Below are 21,252 nucleotides of genomic sequence, written 5' to 3' on the forward strand. Positions count from 1 at the left end.
CTCAGTTGGTCCCTGAACTGTAGAGGTGGACCACTCATGGAGATATTATGGATGCAGTGTTCCTCTGCTGCTACCTAGGCATTCACTCCTAACCATCTACAGAGACAAAATACTCCACAAGATGCCTTTTCTTTCTGACCGAAAATGGTAAGACTTATGTTCTTCCAAGAATTTCATGCAATGTGTTTGAATTTATCTTATTCAATGATATAGCTTCACAATATTATTTAGATTATAAAACAGTATAACTTTTCCAGCATGTTACTATATTCAGTATCCACTGGTAGCTAACAGTTTCAAGAACATATTAATTCTCTGTTGACACCCAAATCACACGCACAAAAAGTACTAAAGCAGTGTTAAGCCTAAGTCAGATAGTCTATTAAATACAGGGAAAAAAATTAATCAATTAAGTGATCAGAGACTTATTTTTTATTCTCTTCTTTCTTTTCTCTCTGAAGAAACACCAACAGAACCCAGTTGTACAAGTCTAAAACATAAACTGACTTAATTTCATTCACGGTTTCAGACTTGGACTCAGGCATGTGGAACAGAGGAAAAAAATAATTACAGCATCCACATAACAAGCCAATAGGTCTTTGTAGCTATAAATTGATTTAATTTCCTGTAGATTTATGTCTAAGTTAAAAACATTTGTGGATTACCTGATGTCTGACAAGGCTTGATCTCACTCTCCAAGTTTTCCCTCGTGTAGCAGTGGAATACGAAACGTATCTTTCTGCTTCCCACCCACCTCCTTTCATAAAAGCTACTGCTGCAAGTACAAGATACCTACTGTCAGTCAGATTTGGCTGACACTAGATGAGTTTAAATATGCAAAATCAGCACATAAACATACATTTTCATGTAAGTCTCAATTTCAGCATAAGAATTTATGATAAATTTTTTAGTAGAAAAAGCTGACTGATTTGTGCTACTTTAATGAAAAAACTACAGCTCATTTAAAGGCAACAGATGTGGTAGCCAAGAAAACAAATGACAGCTGTCAAATTTACTCGTATTAACCTTATCTTCTTTTTAGTCATCTGTTATGGTTTGAGAAAACCCATAACAATTTGTTGTCATTTAGACAATTATTCTGTCACCCGATGACCCCTCCCCACCCGGAAAGGGGGAATCGGGGAACACAAGGAAACACAAGGGTTGAAATATAAATAGTTTTAATAGGATAAGACTAAATAATTAACAATACTGCTAAAGAATCAGTATTAATCCCGATACGGACATAAGATATATAAGAATTATACTCAGCCAATTGTATCAGTAGGAAGCTGTGCACTCCTGGCAGTGGACAGCAAATGGCGGACACTGTGGGCCCAATGGCTTCAGGAGGAAGGGAAGGCCTCAGGGGTCCGTACCGGGGCAAGGAGTTCTCGGGACCGCCACCATCAAGGGAGAGGGAAACTATACAGCAAACTTTTCAATTTATATTGAATGTGATGTTCATGGTATAAAATAATCCTGTTGGACAGTCCGGATCAAACACCTAGGCCTTGTTCCTCCTCATCCCTGCACTTGGCAAGGCTCAAAAACACTGAGACCTTGAATCCCACATAGCCTAGCTGGCTATAAAGTATTTTCACAAATTCAGACACTAGAGTCTTGCAAAAGTGGGGTTTCCCCCAGCATTAGAGGAGAAATTAGTCCTGTGTCACTCAACCCAGGACATCAGCAGAGATATTAATTTCTCTGATCTAGCCCTCAAACTTTAAGCTTTCCTCTTTAACTTGTACGCACCTAATTTTGCCACAACAATCAGATTATTTTAAGATGTCAGCTCTGCTTCTAAATATTGACATTTAATTTTAAATTAACAATCTAGCCATAATCTGTGTTCGGAACTGAAGTAAATTTTTGAAGATTAAAATGACTGAAAAAAGTTGTCCCTACTACTAGTTGATGTTAAAGGACTTACACAGTTTGAGAACATATTAGCACTTGCTCCGTCAACATGCAGCTAAATTATGGCACACATGAACCGTAACTATCCCTCATCTCCTGTCTTTTCACCCTCTTCTTCAGAACTTGGACATGTCCATTTTAATACTTGAATCTGTGTGCCCAAATCTGCCGTTTATCAAATCTCCAACACTGAGGGCTCCAACATAAAGCTACTCTGGACTGTTAGCCAACTCTCCACGCCTATTGGCTCTCCATCTGGCCTTCCCTGACAACGGCTCTGACTGCCCCTAGTTGGATCACTACGTCCTCCTGGGTCGTTGAACCACCTCTGTGGCAGGCAGCCCTGTAAATTGCCTTTGCTAGAGATGTGACTTGTTTTCAGATAGGAGGACAATCCAGGCATGCTGACCGTACATCTCCACTCTGGGGCCACATGCTATTGAAGGTTGTGCATTTCATTGTGATTAACGTCGAGCAGGGAAAAATTAGGTTTATCTTCATGTCAGAGTGAGGAAAACACAAAGCATTAGATGTAGCTTTACTGTTCTGAAGGTGGAAGCTGCCAGGCATCATTTGAAACTTGAAGGAAACAAGATGTGAACAGAAAGCGAAATCAGAATTGTACTTTTATTAATTCATCCAGTCCTAGAGAAAGAACATCTCTCATTACAAAACTTTCACTCTAGTACTTAATTATAACTGTCAAAATCAGTTTGTCCTATGCAAAAAGTTTACACTGAAATTGTGCCAAGTTCAGCAAGCCCAATGTTTTTCTACTAACTGCTCAGCAAAAAAGATTTAGACTCTGTATAATTTCTTATTTTAAGAAAAATTATTTAAAGTCTGCTTTAGTAATGTCATGCCAATTGCTCATCTTGGATGGATCCCTTTCTCTCCATGTGACTTGGTCTCTGTTGGTCTTGTTTGCAGCCAAATAGCCTCTTTGCTGGTTTATTAACAACCAAAGGCCAAAAACCATTCAGCATCAATTCATTTTATTTACTTTTCAGATTATACAAACGCCTGTATCCAATAAATTCTAACACTTGTACAAAAGTTAAAATAAACTTAGCTGACCGCCTCCAGAAGATGAATCTGCATCCTGCCCATAATCTGCTGTACTGAACTAAAACCACAGGTGAATAGATCTACTTCATGGCTTGTCTATGTGCACAGAATCCTGCAACTGCAGCTGAACTTATACTGGGATAATTATACCAGCATAAAAGCCATTATCTTGATTTAATAATTTCAAAATAGGATAATAAACTGTAGTAATGCACAGTGTGGATTCTATCAGCTAAAAAGGAAAAGGACCAAAGACAGAAATTATACAAAGATTGTAAACTTACCAAATAGAGTAACCTTAAGTCTCTGTACCAGGTCAGCTCATTCATTCCCTACTACTGACACTTCAGAGTACTCATATATGACAACAAGGAGTTTGCACTGCACTTTCCAGCATTACACAATTTACACCACCAGCATCTATTAGATGTTTACCATTTAATGCACCTCACTTTGAAAACTCCAGAGGGTGCTTATATGCACTATCATTTAAATACACTGAAAGAACTTCAGAATAAAAGTAACCTACTACCCACAGGTTCCAGCTTTCAGTGCAGCATATGCAGCCACAGGGCAAAGCCTAGTTCCAGAGTAGGCCATTAAGCTACTCACACCTTGGAAGATCTGGGAAGTTCCAGGTACTGCATATGCAGCTGCCCTATAAATGCTGAAATTCCATGGGGCAATGATCAGTAACATTAAGCAACTGTTTTCAACATGTACTGAAGATGTACTTGTACTTAGTACTGAAGATGAACATGTACTTAGTACTGAAGAATACTAAAGAACTGCAGTAACAAGTCTTTTGTAAGAATTATGCATATGCAAATAGTAATCTCAGAGATTAGAGTTTACTAAATCTTTCTGAAATTTCCCAAAGGCAGCAAACTTGATCCACAGATTCCACCCTTTGAAGCTTTACACACCTAATCTAAGGTGAGAAGACTGCAGAGACCTAAGCAAAATAAGCAGAACAAACAAGCAAAAATCACTTTCTTAAATTGGTAATTCATACCATATTTTAACTGAGTCATAATGGTTTCTATATAATATAGAACAATAGATGCAGAAGTACACCAAGGCAAAATTTTAAATACACAGATTTTTGGCTTGTTTAATTAAAATGCAGTCAATCAATTCCTTTAAATTGCAATCAGGGAAACACATTGAAAAGGCTTTCAATGCATCGCTGAATTACTATTAACTACTGTTTGAACAAATTACCTGATCATTACTGATTAAAAGACACTGTCCCCCCATCCTGTGAACTGAGACCTGGGGCCGCCGTGTAGACACAGCACAGGAGTAAAGAAGAAAAGGGGACCTTTACCCAAAACAAGCTTATGCACCTGCAATAGCACGAGTTCAAATGGGGGATGTGTGAGCACGTGTGTGAATGCACGAGCCAGGGGATAAACAGGATGGGAGAAATCACTGCCAGAGTTATCAGGAAGATGGAAATATGCTTTCCTCTGGACAACTGTTCTCACCTTAACTTTAAATTCTGGCCTAGAGAGGACCTTAAATGTATAAAAGGACATTAAATATACACGTGTATATCTTATAATATAGAACATTAGCTGCAACTTTCTCTTTACACAGGAGCAGAAAGGAAATAAGGCATTACTACTCTATACTCTCTATTATACATTTTTCAGCAGATTTAGAAAGATGATGATGTGATATAATAAACGCTATTTTAAAAATTGGGGCAGGGGTGTGTTCCACAAAATGTGTTTTGGGGCACTGACAGTAAGAGGTCACTTTCAGAACAAATTTAACATTTGGGATATTCACAAAATAGTTCTTAAACTTCATCTTAAGAATAACACGCTAATATAATATCCAAAGGGGGATCAGATTTCACACTTCAAAAAGGGTACAACCAAACTGAGTGTTCTCATCCTCTGCTAAAAACCAAACGTCAGTGACTCATCAAGCGGCATATGCTTTGACACAGTAGGATCACCAACTCTCCAGTTCAAGCATAAAAATTAAAACTTTATGAAGCATGAAGTCATTTTGTTGGCAGTTTTTCCGTTGACTCAGGAAATATTTGTGAATGTTGTGAATCTGCCATTTTATGGTTTGGGATTTTGACAATTTCTTTTTCCTCTTTTGCTAAGGGGGACAGAGAGAGGAAGAGAACATGAGCGGGAAATGGGAGACTTGTGAATTATTACTTATGTGCGTTTTTCAGAATGACATATTTAATCTTCCCAACTTTGTGTTTGTAATGTTTTAATGTACGTATGCTTAAGACAACACAACAAGAATGATACAATCTTGTAGTAAGATTGTTATAAACAAATGTTTGAGGGTTTGTACTGCTCTCATTAAGCAGATTTTCTGTAACGCATGAAATGCAGTTGCACAGGCTCAGTTACTGCCATAAATCACTCTCTAATTTGTTGATGGCAGGGTTGGGGAGAGAGGATAAATCTCTTTCAAAGTGCAAAGCAACATACAATTTGACCATTAAGTTTCCAAATGATGTGAGTCAACATTGTTAAAAAAGATTCTATCTGTGGTGCTCTTCCAAGAATTGTTAGTATAAATTCTAACTGTGTAACTGGTAAGAAGCACAGCTGAGGTCAGTAGAAATATCTGCTGAGTCAAAAGTATTAAATCAAGTCTTGGTGTGCTAAGTGGTAGCATCCAGAAAATGCTGTTAGAAATAAAAACCTCATTTTAGCCAATAGTGTATACACCACACAGAGCTATACATATAGATGTGTTATGTCTATGTGTGTGCATATATATATATATGCATTTTTTTGATGGCTAATAAAGTTACACACATAGAGTAACTGAGTTTTATGGGTGAATTCTGTAGATGTAAATGATGATACCCTCCCTTTGGATGCTCAACAGCTTCCAGCTTCAGATGCCAGAAAAATAAGTAGACTGTTTTTTCAGTTAAGAGGAGAAGGTTTTCTTCAAATCAATGAGATTTCAAGCAGATCTCAAATCGACAAGATCTGAAGTTTACAGCAATGATCAAAATACAATAATGGAAAAAACCAACCAACCAAACATAAAAGCCTCAAAGCACTGTGAGGGAAGAGGAAATCAGAATGTTTTGACTTATTCTCCTAATTCCTGTAGATTACATACAAGTCAGTATGGCATCCATACTATTAGCTAGAGCATCTAAACAGCACCTTAAGCCAGATAGAAATGTGGGTCAGACCAAGCACATGCTGAAGACATAAAAAGCTGGGAGGAGAAACCAGTGCAGTGTCTCAGATTTCTTTACACTTTCTAGTGGTAGAAACTTGAGGTGAGAGAGAAATCTTGCACACTGAATTGCTCTGAAACATGCTAAGGAAGTCTTTACCATTTTTACCATTGTTAATTACTCATTAGACTGCCTCTAGTAGTCTAGTCACGTTCCAAACTTTAGAGTCCTGTTAAGGTCAAACTTCCAAATGCTTCACTTTAGTCTCCGATGAGGAACATATCCTTATATAGCTTTACCAAATGTTACTAGAACAATTAATTGAGACTAGCATAATGAAACAGAAAAAATTCATTAAGGATTACATGGCAAAGCTGCATCACCTGCATTCATAACATCAAGTGAGTTCTATTCACAAATGTTACTGGAACAATTAATTGAGACTAGCATCATGAAACAGAAAAATTCATTAAGGATTATATGGCAAAGCTGTACAACTGCATTCATAACATCAAGTGAGTTCTATTCCCATATTTAATGGAATATCATGTGTTCACCTTCCTTGTGAGTACAGATATGGAGTATTATTCAGACTAAATGTCCCATATTTAATGGAATATCATGTGTTCACCTTCCTTGTGAGTACAGATATGGAGTATTATTCAGACTAAATGTAACATCTATCTTTTTCATATCTTATCACAACTTTATGAGAGCTGATCTCCAATCAAACTGACCAGCATCCCTACAGATAATAAATTCTGGGTCAGTCCAGAAAGACAGAACTGCAATAATGCAAAGTATGATTCATACATGTCAACAAATAAAGTAGTATTTTATTTTCTGTCCAGGGGTAGGAAACTGAAAATAGTCCATCAGCTGATTACTACAGCCTGTGCTTTTCTCTGGAAAAATGTTGTGACATGCAACTGCCAAGAAATTAAACTGAATCCCAGACTTTCAGAGACACCAGGGAGAATACTTCTTTTCTGCAGGTCATATAGCTTTTACAGTTGCTATATTTATCTTGCACCCTACGTTACAATGGGTACCACCTACATACACCATGTGAGTACAATCTCCTCACTTTTCAGGTACAATTTATTTACAAATTATCCTGTAAAAGCAGCTGAAGCAGGAATGAAGGTAACTGGAGTGACAGAAGTAGCCTTCTCAGACCCACCTTGATCAATTGTGTCAAACAGGTCCTTATACTATTCTGCAAGAAGCTCAAAAAAGGTTCAATAGTTCTCTTCTAGCATTCACAAACTGAGAAATGAGTTTGGTTTCACTTTGCAGTTTAATTAACCACAGAAACTTCCAAGAGGTTGATTCCAGTTTTTTGTGAAGATGGTTCTGCCAAGCCAAACATCTAATCTGCTCTAGCTGAATTCTGACCACTGTCACGTATCAGCAAGGTGAAGGCTACTGGGAAAGAAGTAATACCTCTTTTTTTAAAAAATTTAATCTTACTTTTGTCTTAGTGGGATATATCACTCAGTAAAAAAAACAAAACTGAACTGTATTTAACTGTGAAAAGTACTGTCCAGATTTCTTTTCAAGTCCTGGACACTATGTTTCATGGACTGTTTGTTCAACGAGGCATGCATCTGAATGGTTAAATCAGTATTACTTCCATAGCCCAATGCTTCATAAGCTTATGTTTCATTAGAGATTGTACATGTGCCGAATTCTTGTCTAATGACCATGTAATAGGGCACGTTCAATTATTCTCCTTGGGTTTTAGAAAGAAACAGGAAGTTTGGCTATAAACAATGCAGTCATAGAATAAATTTCACCACAGCAAGTTCATCTGAAAAATATGCATTCTTTACAACACAGCCAGGAATGGCATTATGAGAACCAACATCCTGCTGCACTCAGTTTTGGTGGGTTTTTTTCATTTTGTTTTTTTGCATTAATACTTAGGCAATATAAGAAAAAAACCTTTTACTTAATACTGGATGTCTTGTGATGAGCATTACTTGAAAGATGGGGATAGTGAATCAAAAGCAGCTGCTAGAAACCACAGGATAAATAACTAGTTTGCTAAATTTAGTATATGTTATGAAATACATACAGTGGAGGAAGAGTCAGCCGTTGTGAATTTTTATCAGCTGGGAAAGAATTAATATAGAATATTTCACTCTTTACTTATAAAATAAGGAAATAGAATAAAGGAAAGATGTCAGATATTAAATAATGACAAAACTTTCAACAGGAAGATGTCAGTTGATCTAGACTAAAACTTACGCCCAAAATACATCTAATTTTTCTGTTACATCTCTGCTTTTAACTCCTCTTAATAACCTACAAAAGTATCCAGCTAAACCGTAGCATTAATGAAATAAGAACAACTATTATTCTCTGGCTTCCAATTGCAAGTAGAAAAAGCACAATATTGTTATTACCATGTCACAACTTTTAATTATTCTACAAATAGGGTAATATTTCAACTCCAGTATTAAATAAACAGAGTACACCTGGATTTTTAAAAGCATTTTCTTAAAATAATCAATAACATTACAGTTCTTCACTAAAAGAGCAAAAAATTACTCTAATTAGCTGTCTATTTAATCTTAACTAATTTTAAAATACTTAAAGCCAATGTTTTACTTGCTTTTTAATTTTCATAGGAGAAAGAAAATATTTGAAAACAAGACAATTATAGTCTGCAATTACAGATTGGATTAGGTTTTCCCTAGGTTCTAGCTTTTAAAGATTCCAAGTATTATATCACAGCAGAGATTCTGTGAAGTACTTTACATCAAATGGGAAACAAAATGTCTATTTTTGAAAGACTGAAGTTGCCCAAAAAATAATTAAATACATGTTTAAAAACAAAGCCTGCCAAGTAGCTGACATCCAAAATCTGACCTACCTAAAAACCGGAGTATTATTCTATCAGTTTTAAAATCTTGCCATTTACACTCACAAAAATCTTGCCAATAAATGCACTTACAGAAATATGTATATTTATTACAGCATACTTCTACATATTTGTCCTGTGCTGGCCTGATAGAGGTGGCCAGCAGAGGGAGCAGAAGTTAATAAACCTTTTTCCTAGAACAAAGATGAGAATCATTTATGCTATGTCAAACACGGAAGTAAATGAAAGGAACACCATCTTAGCTGTCCCATTAAAGAAAACACACGGTGGAGATAAAAGAAATTCTATGAAATGTTTTTGGTTGGGTTTTTTTCAAAGCAGATAAAAAACAAACACAAACAAATGCATTGAGCTTACCTTTGCGCAAAAATACATGCATTTCTGTATGACAGAAAAGTACATCCTTACCAGGAACAGGCAAATATTTTCTAAAGTTGTGCTCTATAAAATTAATCTATTGTTTCTAGACACTTTTTTTCTGCATTTTTGTTACTTATTGTCAAGTTTTTACCTGCAGGTTAATCTCTGCTTCGTAGAAAGTTAAGCAGGAACAGTAGTGTCTCTCTGAGTCTATATCAGTCAAAACCACCACAAAGAATGTTGGCTGTTTTCTCTCTTTCGAAAGCTGCCATCCTCCAGGTTGGCAAAACTAAAGAAACAAAAACAAAGAGACATATGGTTAAGCAATAATATCCATTGTTTGAAGAGATTTGGAAAATATTTTATAACAATGTAACAGAACATTATCTGAAGCAAGACACGCATTTTATTTTAAGGCTTGCAAAATTTGGAGAAAACGGGGAAAACCCAATAGGTTTTGGAGTTGGTCAGATGGATATAAATCTAGCTCTATAGACATGAAGAGAGATATAATAACCCCTCTGAACTGAAAACGTGTTCTTTTGAATTTGGTATTTAAGACCATCTTTGCAGGATTTAAGAGACAACAACGGGAATAAACTGACGTGTTATGCAGGTTTCATTTGGATAACAGCTTAGAATTTGAAGCTAAAATTGTGTCTTGAAATGTCTCTACATTTTTAATTTCTCCACTTATTTCTCCATTAATTTATCTAATCAAACGCAGATACTCCACCTGCACCTACCTGCAAAGTTATTCAATATTTACTCCTACAAAGCACTATTTATAGAGCAATATTTGCCCTCCATTTACTGGCTACCTTTCTAAACTTTATTGTGAACATTTGAAATTTTATAAGAGGTCACACCATAGCAGCAATATAAGTTTTGCAACCCCTATGAAAAAAATGTCCAAGTTTTGTGACTTCGTAAGTCTCAGGGACAAAGAAAATTGTTTGCTTTTTGAACTCAAAAAGGTCGCAGTTCTCCAAATACTTCATATGCACTTAGAATACTAATTATTTCCAAGCTCTTGCAGCAATGAGCAGAGCAAATATGTGCAATACTTAAAACATGCGTCAAATAAGTCTAAATCCTTTCAGTATTTGTTCCTTCAAGCTGACTGGGGCCATGGCAGTGGAAGTCACCAGAACCAAAGACAGCAATTCTGATTTCAGAGGCACAAGCAGCATGAACAAAAAAGAACTACAGCTCAAAAGCAAATGATTTTATGATATGATTTTGATATTTAAATGATTGGGGTACAACATCGGTTAATAACTTGTTCCCAGTAATGGAAGAGTGTGCTAAAATTCAGAAATCAGTTTGCTGAAGATTCTTGAGATGGCCTTCATGAAATTCTGTATTCACTTGTTCTTTTACTTGAGGCTGAAGTCACATACACAAAAAATCCACAAGTGTATTATTATTAGCAAAATTATGTACTTAGAATTTACATGGGGCAAAGGTAATAGCCCTGTCGTGGACAAGCCCCTATATGTATTAGGAATAACAACATTTTTTTAAAAAAACAAACCCAAAACACATTTCTAGAATTGTTAAACAAATATATGTATTAGGAATAACAACATTTTTTAAAAAAAACAAACCCAAAACACATTTCTAGAATTGTTAAACAATGCAGATACCAAAGGAAACAGAGAGATTGCTCCAATCTCATGTTTCCAGCAATTGCTTCTTTCCTCTAGACAGCTGTTAAGAACTGAAAGAACATGAAGAGTAAGTTATAAACAAACGTTTACTACAGACTCATCTTTAGAACCTCTACAATAAAACCTGGGTAGTCTTACGTGAACAGCAGTTAAAACTTCTGCCTGTGATATACAGTTTATTTTATGGTTCTGGGAAAATTTTCAGAAACAAAGTTTTCTCATGTTACATTCTTCATATTCTAGATAGTCAGATTAACACTTCTGAGTCTGTGTCCTTAGAAATGCTAAGCACCCCTTCCTGCATCTGAGAATAACTCTTCTGAACATCAAAAAGTACTCTGAGAAAAGACATCCTAGTCATTCCAAGCTAAGCATCCAGTATTAGTCCATGATTTTGATAACACTGGCCTAATCTCCCTTTGTTTTTCATCCTCTGTCAGCTAAAAATAAGAAGATACCACTATTAATCTTGCAGAACCGCTATAAAGATAACGTAATATGGTTGATGTATACAGACATTATAACAAAAGCATCATGAAAGAAGTTTGACAATAAAATCATTAGAATTCTGTATGTATTGCGGATCTTAGGTGGCGTGTGGTAAAAAAAGCCTGGAATCTGTAGCTCAAATGAGATAAACCTCCAAACCCCTGAAAAACGTATGTATTGTGGAAATGAGATAAACCTCCAAACCCCTGAAAAACTATTTGTTCAACAAGTAGAAGCCAAAATGCAAAGAATGCACTAAGATTCTGTTAATAAATAAAATCTTTCTGTGGCATACTCTTAAAACTGAATCATCCATACAAGGTAGGTCAAATTAAGGTTGCTTATGCAGTTCTAGCTCTGGCACTTCGTAAGCTCCAAACGCTTGAGTTGACAATCTCAACGAGCTTTCAGATATGCCAAGTCTACCAGTTCTGACAGGAGATCCTTGCTGGTGCTATCACCATTGAGCTTTACGGGTAATTTCCCATCTCACACCTGGAAGCAGCAATCTATCGGATTTCTGAGTGTTTGGAATTCCTGGACAAATAACTTTTATGCACGCACCAAACAACACCCTACTAAAGGCACGGAAGAGCTGGTATTCTATATCCAAATAATCCACAAACAATGTATTCTGCACCCAAATGACAAATATGTGAGCTTGGGGTATGTGGCTTATGCATAGCTGGTTTTTACATGACACACAGGATCTACCGAGTTGGAATTTTGAGGGATCAGTAGGTTCATTTTGAATATGCCTTTTGTATTTATTTTAAAATAAAATGTACTTTAAAATTACTGTAACAGGTCTATTGCATACAATTTATACCAACGTCTGCCCTGTAAAATGAGAAATACAAAGGGAAAACCAGCAGCTGAATTTGTAACTATGAGAAGTGACTGTTGATCTGGGCAGGCTGCTTTCAATACCTCTCTCTCAACCTTTATCCATGCCTAAACCCTACTCATGTCGGTAAGAATTCTTCCCAATTTCAAAACGATCTTGTGGAAAACATATACTTCCTAGATTTAACTATTTTACTAGAAAACAACAATTAGTGATTGTTAAGGAAAACAGCTGAAGCACAGGACGCTCACTGGCTACACAGAGAATCTGTGTTTTCAAATAAACTGAAAGGAATTTATAAATATAGAGATTGAGGATAAAGACAATGTGCTCCTCCATGAAATTAAACAATGAATGATTCTCAGTTTCCTTAAAATAAGGTAATAAATATTAGTGTAATATTTGAAATGCAAACAACACTGAGGAAAACTTTCCAAATTAGTATAAATACAAGCTACTATTCAGTACAATTACCAGCACAGTCTGGCTACTAAGAACAGGAAAATGTTTCCTTACCAAACCAGATGCTATACCAAAACAGACGAAAGCACCACTGTGAATATAATTCAAAGGTCATGTGCTTCTTCAGTAAACAAGAAAAAAAAGTTTAAAAACGAACACGCTCCCATATTGTTTCACTTATTTGCCAGAATTCTTGGAACCAGAACCATAGCTTCTATCAAAGACACTGGAAGTTAGAAAGAATCAGATTGTCCATCTCACTGTTATAGAAACAAGCCTCTGGCCGTGGCAAGTGCTTCAGATCAACTCCACATTACAATTGACTGCCTTCTAAAATCTGGTGCCAATATCCAGAAGTTTTGCTGAAGAATGTGTAACAGATCTTATATTCAAGGTGCTGAAATGACACTTCAAGCATTGTTTGAAACTGTAGGTGCCCACCGAAGCAAGGACCTTTCTCTTAATTATTCTCAGAAATGCTTTCACACTAAACAAGAAACCAGACAGATTTTAAAATGACACACAGTGTTTTAAAACAACAGTGTAGCTGGGCTTGTTGCCTTTAAAAATTTTGTATGTCCTCACTATAAGCCTTCTCTCTGAAGTCGAGATGTGATTAACAATATTTAAATTGCTTATAAATTTGTTCCTTCTTTCCTACCTAGAGCCATAGCCATACTCCCACTCTTTGCCTTGTCCTTCTCTATTAAAATAAATCATTTGCATAAATCAGCATATACCTTACATATACTGTATACAGCATTGGTGTCTAGAATCACAGAATATCCTGAACTGGAAGGGACCACTGAGGATTGAGTCCAGCTACTGACTCCACACAGGGCAACCTAAAAGTTAAATCATGTATGTAAGAGCATCGTCCAAATGTTTCTTGAACTACAGGCTTGAGGCCATGACCACTTCCCCAGGAAGCACTCTCAAGCCTGTTGAAAATTTGAAGAAAATGTACATAGAATATCCTGAACTGGAAGGGACCAATGAGGATTGAGTCCAGCTACTGACTCCACACAGGGCAACCTAAAAGTTAAATCATGTATGTAAGAGCATCGTCCAAATGTTTCTTGAACTACAGGCTTGAGGCCATGACCACTTCCCCAGGAAGCACTCTCAAGCCTGTTGAAAATTTGAAGAAAATGTAAAAATAGTCACAATGTCTATTAAAGTACTGGAGGAATCAGGATATAGGAAGAAGGCTTACTGTGTACTGTGGAAGTGAAGACTAAATACTATTATTCCATTGAACAGTAATTATATAGTGTTCAAGTTTCATTAGAGAAAAATTTTAGTCATTTGTATCCTTACCATGGCAGAACTATATTATTTGCTCTCCACATCTCTTGATCAGAAATTATTCATTTGCTGAATTGCACATTAGAACTTTGTTGTTTACCTCTGGGTTTGCACCCAGAGCACCACCAGGTCCGTAGCAAAAACTCAAACCAATATTCTAGTTGGGTCTGTACAGCTACAAACGGGAAGGCTGATCTCTCTGCTTTACATTGCTTTCTGTATCAACGATCTGGTCAGCTTTCCACCAGAAATCCACTACCTCTGATGGCACTACTAAAGTAGAAAGGGAAAAAAGCCTGTTCAGAAAGTTTAAGATATGATATATATTCTCTGCAAGTCATCCGTTGAAAGCATTTTTTTGAAGAGTTTATACAGAACCAAAGACAAGGTCTGTGATATACCATTACAGAACCCTGTGCTTAAATAATTATATTTAAAATATATTCTTACACTATATATTTTCTTCAAAATATATTTGTGCACTTGTTCCTTGTTAAATAAAATCCAAAGCTATCTGGATGCACATAAAATAGTAAAAAACTATCAACAGGACTTGAATTAAAAGATCCCAAAATGACTGTAGAATGTAAAACATCTGACACAGATATCCACCTTACTTGCCAGTTTAACTCTTTCCCCAGACATCTGATTCTCCCTTGGATCACTCCGGGGATAAAGTTTTGGTTTAAGTCTGCTTCTGTAGACTTTCTTTACTTTTCAAATAACAGTGCTTTGTTTTTAACATGTATTATCATCATCTTTTCAACAAATCTCCCTGAAAATAAAGGACCGTGTTCTGGACATCATGTGAAGGAAGTTTGTTCCATCTGGGCTTGCAAGACCTAGCACCAGCTGCTGAGTATTTCACCATTTCACCATTCACTTATGTATGGAATTTTGGCAAAGGGAATTTTCTTTTTCAGATGCATACCTCTACTTAAAACAAAACAAAACAATTACAATGCTCACTGGCATAATAAAAAAGCAATGTTATGAAGCTGTAAATCTAAGGAAATGCTTGGAGCTTTGGGGATATCTCTGAATGTAAACAGAATACAAAATATACACTGAATTTTATTGCATCTTCCTGCCTTTCAACATCGTGTATCTAAGAAACCGCATATTTATCTTTAGCCTAGCCTAAAATAAAAATAGTGCACTTGAAGTATACTCCAAGTTGTTTCCAGGTAAAAGCCCATTTCAAGTGTCATGGAATATTCTGATGATCAGCCGTAAACAATTAAACTCACTAATAAAGAAAAAAATAGCTTTTAACCAAGAAAGAAATACAAAGGCCTTTTCCACCCTAGATTGCACTGAAATACAGAGTTCCCCAAGATGAACCTTTACACCATCACCTCGTGGTACCCGTGAACTGCCAGAATCTCCCACAAAGGTCCGTGCGAACCAGCTGCCCACCTCTCCTGCCCAGTCCAGGCAGAGGCTGACCAGGTGCTGAAGCCAAGAAAAGAGTTTAATAAGCCAACATTAATATATTTCATTGATTTCAGCCTTTACTAATAGATCAGAATCTTCTAGATTGGAAGGGACCTTAAAGATCCTCTTGTCCAACCGTCAACCTGACTGACAAAAACAGACACCCGCACAACAAACAAGAAGCATCATCACTAAACCATACCTCCCAGCACTACATCAACCCGTCTTTTCAACACCTCCAGGGATGGGCCTCAACCACCTCCCTGGGCAGCCCATTCCAATGCCTGAGAACCCTTTCCGTGAAAAAATGTTTCCTAATATCCAGCCTGAACCTCCCCTGGCACAACTTGAGGCCATTTCCTCTCGTCCTGTCGCCTGTGACTTGGGAGAAGTCTTTCGGGGAGTTGGAGAGAGCAATAAGGTCTCCCCTCAGCCTCCTCTTCTCCAGGCTGAATAACCCCAGCTCCCTCAGCCTCTCCTCACAAGACTTGTGCTCCAGACCCCTCACCAGCTTTGTTGCCCTTCTCTGGACCTGCTCCAGCACCTCAATGTCTTTTTTATGGTAGGGGGCCCAAAACTGGACACAGCACTCGAGGTGAGGCCTCACCAGTGCCCAGTACAGGGGGACAATCACCTCTCGGGCCCTACTCGCCACACTGTTCCTGATACAGGCCAGGATGCTGTTGGCCTTCTTGGCCACCTGGGCACACTGCTGGGTCATGTTCAGCCCACAGGCGACCAACACCCCCAGGTCCTTTTCTGCCCAGCAGCTCCAGCCACTCTGCCCCCAGCCTGTAGCGCTGCAGGGGGTTGTTGTGACCCAAGTGCAGGACCTGGCACTTGGCCTTGTTGAACCTCATCCCGTTGGTCTTGGCCCATCGATCCAGCCTGTCCAGATCCCTCTACAAAGCCTCTCTACCCTCCAGCAGGTCGACACTGCCACCCAGCTTGGTGTCGTCTGCGAACTTACTGAGGGTGCACTTTCTAATTTATGAGGCCAGAGACAGAGGAAAGGCAAAACGAGTGCAAATACACAGTGTTCACTTGAAATGAAGGAACTGCTTTCCCCCCTTAGCAAATTGAAAGAACACCTAAGGTGCCTGCACACTGTGGTGTTACTGACACTACCTGTCCCTTAGCCTCTCACACCTGAAACTGATCAAAATACTTCCAGGAAATCACAGTAGAAGCAGCAGGGGGGTTGTTTGTGACTACAAGTGACATTCCTGTCCAGCAAGAGTTACAGGTGAACAGTCTTTCCTCTCCTTGCCTGGCACAGACTCTCCCCATGTACTTTGGGCATTTCCGCCTCAGTAGTCAGCTCCTCAGTCAAACGTAAAAACCGTGTCAAAAAAGACAGTGAGAAACACTTTCCCTCAGAGAAAAGATCCTCAACCACATTCCTGGGCTTCCTGAGGCTGAAAGTTGCTGAAAGATCTCTCAATGTCACTAATCCTGCACAGGTGACAGACGAGGTAGTCTCTAATTTGAGCTACAGATTAAAGAGATCCTCAACAATCAGATGCTCACGCTTGTCACAGAGAGCCTGCAGTAAAAGTCCAACAAAAGAAAAAAAAGTTAAAATATGTTTTAACATCACAAATAAAATCAACTAATTCATCTTCCAATGTCACAGAGACAGAGATATCTTCAAGGAAATTCATCAAGAACTAGGGTAACCTCCCACACACACTGGTAAATATATAAACCTGGGTGTACATATACACAGGCACATGAATAAAATAAAAAAAACAAACAGTTTCAAGTTCATTGCTTTGCTTTTTTTAAAACCTCGTAACACTGTGTAATTTTAAACACCTTTCCACAATGAAACGCTACGCTGAAAACCCCAACTTGCAAAAAAACATTTCTACAAGGACTGTATTCCTAGTTTGTCTTCCGAAAAAATATTTGAACTCTTTTTTAGAAAGGAAATTACACCCATTGGCAAACCAGTTTCTTTTTCTGCTTTCAGAACACTTAATATCTCCATCCCAGTGGCTCATTAAAAAGAAAAGATCTATCAAATAATCTTCTGTTTCTGAACAAAACCAACTTAGACTTCAGATGTGGTGATTTACAAATAACTATTATGTAATGCCCTTATTTCAGAAATAGTACAGGATTAATGATGACGTTCTAAATGGGGTTTTCTTCTCAAAATGAACTTCCAACATCTCTATGCTAATCACATTTAGTAAGAAAATTACATTAGCAGGTTTGCACAAATAATTAATAATTTGAACTTTTTATTTATTTATTTAGACCATAAGCCCTCCTCTTGTTTTTAGCCAACTGTCCATCAAGATAATCTTATGGCAATTTAAAAATTCTGAGACCCTTGGACCCAGAATCTTTTTTTTACCACCAACCCCAACAAAACCCAAGACACCCACCATGCTCTGGGCTATCACAGGCAAAGAGAGTGAGGCAGCTGTGGACAGCAACTAGAACTTGTCAGATATATATCAATATGTCAAACCAAATGCAAAGACATTAGGTGTCTGAAGCAGATATTTAATGCTGGAGAATTTTTAATTTTTTAATACACATTTTAAACTTCATCAAAAAGTTTAAAAGTCACAAATTTAAACTCAGGACTTGGAAATGAAATTCAGGAACACATTGCCAGCCTTCAAAATTTTTTTCAACAGGAAATGCTTGTTAGTCAGCAATAATTGCTGCCAATGACACTGTTGATCAAAAGAATAACGAGAAGTCTGGATACTAAATATGTAACATGCAAGCAGAAAAGACAATTTCAATGCATCAGTAAATTCAATTCAAGTGAGGCGTGACCTTAGTAAATTATCCTTCAATCTGAAGAATACAGGTCTATGGCAAATGAATTGTAGAGTGAGGTGTGACCTTAGTAAATTATCCTTCAATCTAAAGAATACAGGTCTATGGCAAATGAATTGTATTTGGGTATGAGACAAAAAAGACAGCATGAGTGGAAAGTAACTGGTATTTAGAATACTCCTGAAGCAATACTTAAAGAAAGACACTAAAAAAGACTATCAAAGAAATTAAATCTTTGTATTAAAAGTTTGTGTTTTAATTTTCAGCACGAAATGGATGAAGAAACATCTTTGTCCCTCTTAAACCTACCACTCAGCATTGGTTTCCAGAATGCATTGTGACACTAAGACAATAGTTAATTTGTTTTGTTGTTGGTTTTTTTTTTTAATTTTTACTGACCAGTCTATACACCTGACAAAAGGTATACAAGCTTAGAAAAACAAGTTTCCATTTAGAAACATAAGGTTTTTTTGTCTATACACCTGACAAGAGGTATACAAGCCTAGAAAAACAAGTTTCCATTTAGAAACATAAATGAGCATTTTATACATATTTATCAGTCAAGCATGAAATATTAACCTTGCCTAATGCATTTTTTCTTTTCTCTCCTCCTCTCTCCCCTGTCTTCTTTCTTTCTCTTTGGATAGTAGTAGCATTGTGTTACAACAGCAGCCATAAAGTTTTTCAAGTCTTCAATGACTTCCCAACTCCTTTTCTAGATAACGCTATAAGCTATCTTTCAAAAGATATACAGCATGTACAAATATAATTATTGCATTGGTTGAATGTCAAAAAAAGTACAGCAGCGTAATTCATGTACATCACTCAACAATTAAGACTGGCAGATAGTGAGATACTTATATGATCATAAATTTTGATTTGACATTTTAATGCTTAAATATTCCTCCAGATGAATTGGTCAACATTATATAAAATACTACTGTAATATACAAAGTCCTCATTATCTTATTTTTATAGCTTACACCTGCATGATTAGATACTAAACCACACTGTAAACACCACACCCACACCACGATACCAGGTTTGAAGATACATTCTGTTGCTTTCCAGCAATAGTAAAACAAAGTGCAAGCAGCCTCGCGTTAAGATTTTTGCATCCATGATCTTATATCTCCTTAGAATATAGCTGCCAGGGAAGGGTTCGAAGACTCAACACTTAGAAAAAAGTGCAGGAGGGGGGTTGGGTTGTAAATATATGTAATGTGGTATACACTGAAAAGAACATTGATCTGGACTGCCAGAGGCCTAGCAACTAAACGGCCTGTGACTGCTGCAGCAAAATAGACTTAAGAGATTTAAGAGAGATGCCAACAGTCTCAAAATGACAAAATACAGAACAGGAAGTCTTGAAATACACAAATTAATGTAAAAGTCAGAATTTGCTCTTAAAATAGAGAGCAGAAATTAGACTGGAACATATGCTTAGAAAAAAAACCACAAAAAAGGTAACATATATCTTAAACCCCCCTGAATAACACGCGCCCAGTCCAAACAAAACAATAATCAATTTCTTTTTGAAATATATCCCTTCATAATGCAACTCTCAAACTCCCTTTGAGAATGGATGACAGGAACCCAGACCAACAGAAGCAGCAGGCCACAAGTCAGCGAATGTCATCCCGGGAAGGATTCTTCTGGATCTGGCTCTCAGGGAGGTTTTTCCAAAGCTCTCATGATTTATATAAGCTCTACACCTCTTGGGGTAGGTCATACTCAAAATGCACAGGATTCAGCTAATTTCTGAATCTCACCTTGCCTGATACCTCCTTTCCACAGAACGAAACAAATGGGTTGCCTGAGACCAGATCTAAGTCTTCTGGTGTAACACCAGCAAAACAGTGGTGCCACCTATCCCAGCGAATTATTGTTACCTCTTTTAACCACTTTGGACACCAGACACCAAGTTAAAATCACAGAATCACAGAATCTTCTAGGTTGGAAGGGACCTTAAAGATCATCTTGTCCAACCGTCAACCTGACTGACAAAAATAGACCCCCACACAACAAACAAGAAGCATCATCACTAAACCAGACCTCCCAGCACTACAGCAACCTGTCTTTTGAACACCTCCAGGGATGGGGCCTCAACCACCTCCCTGGGCAGCCCATTCCAATGCCTGAGAACCCTTTCCGTGAAAAAATGTTTCCTAATATCCAGCCTGAACCTCCCCTGGCGTAACTTGAGGCCATTTCCTCTCGTCCTGTCGCCTGTGACTTGAGAGAAGAGACCGACCCCCACCTCTCTACACCCTCCTTTCAGGGAGTTGTAGAGAGCAATAAGGTCTCCCCTCAGCCTCCTCTTCTCCAGGCTGAATAACCCCAGCTCCCTCAGCCTCTCCTCGTAAGACTTGTGCTCCAGACCCCTCACCAGCTTTGTTGCCCTTCTCTGGACCTGCTCCAGCACCTCGATGTCTTTTTTATGGTAGGGGGCCCAAAACTGGACACAGTACTCGAGGTGGGGCCTCACCAGTGCCGAGTACAGGGGGACAATCACCTCTCGGGCCCTACTCACCACACTGTTCCTGACACAGGCCAGGATGCCATTGGCCTTCTTGGCCACCTGGGCACACTGCTGGCTCATGTTCATCTACTTTACCTTGTCCTACTCTTTTATTTTCACATCCAAATACTGTTACAATCCAGTGTGCCTCCCAGACCTGGAATATGGACAACACCCCCCAAGCAGCTTTCTGTCAGGTTAGCCCAGAGAGAGCACATCCCTCCCAGTGTCCTATTCTTTTATTTTCACATCCAAATACTGTTATAATCCAATATGCCTCCCAGACCCGGA

General features: G+C 37.8%; 1 protein-coding gene across 1 annotated transcript in view; it reads right to left on the minus strand.

The window, feature by feature from the left end:
- Window positions 1-21,252, minus strand: part of SBF2 (SET binding factor 2) — a 272,308-nt gene that overhangs the window by 193,084 nt on the left and 57,972 nt on the right. Inside the window, exon 3 of the mRNA XM_014966465.1 lies at window positions 9,574-9,711. Coding sequence (XP_014821951.1) covers window positions 9,574-9,711 — 138 coding nt within the window. The remainder of the gene's footprint in view (window positions 1-9,573; window positions 9,712-21,252) is intronic.

The sequence above is a fragment of the Calidris pugnax genome, unplaced genomic scaffold (genome assembly GCF_001431845.1).
Source record: "Calidris pugnax isolate Ruff unplaced genomic scaffold, ASM143184v1 scaffold26, whole genome shotgun sequence".
Classification (NCBI taxonomy): Eukaryota; Metazoa; Chordata; class Aves; order Charadriiformes; family Scolopacidae; genus Calidris; species Calidris pugnax.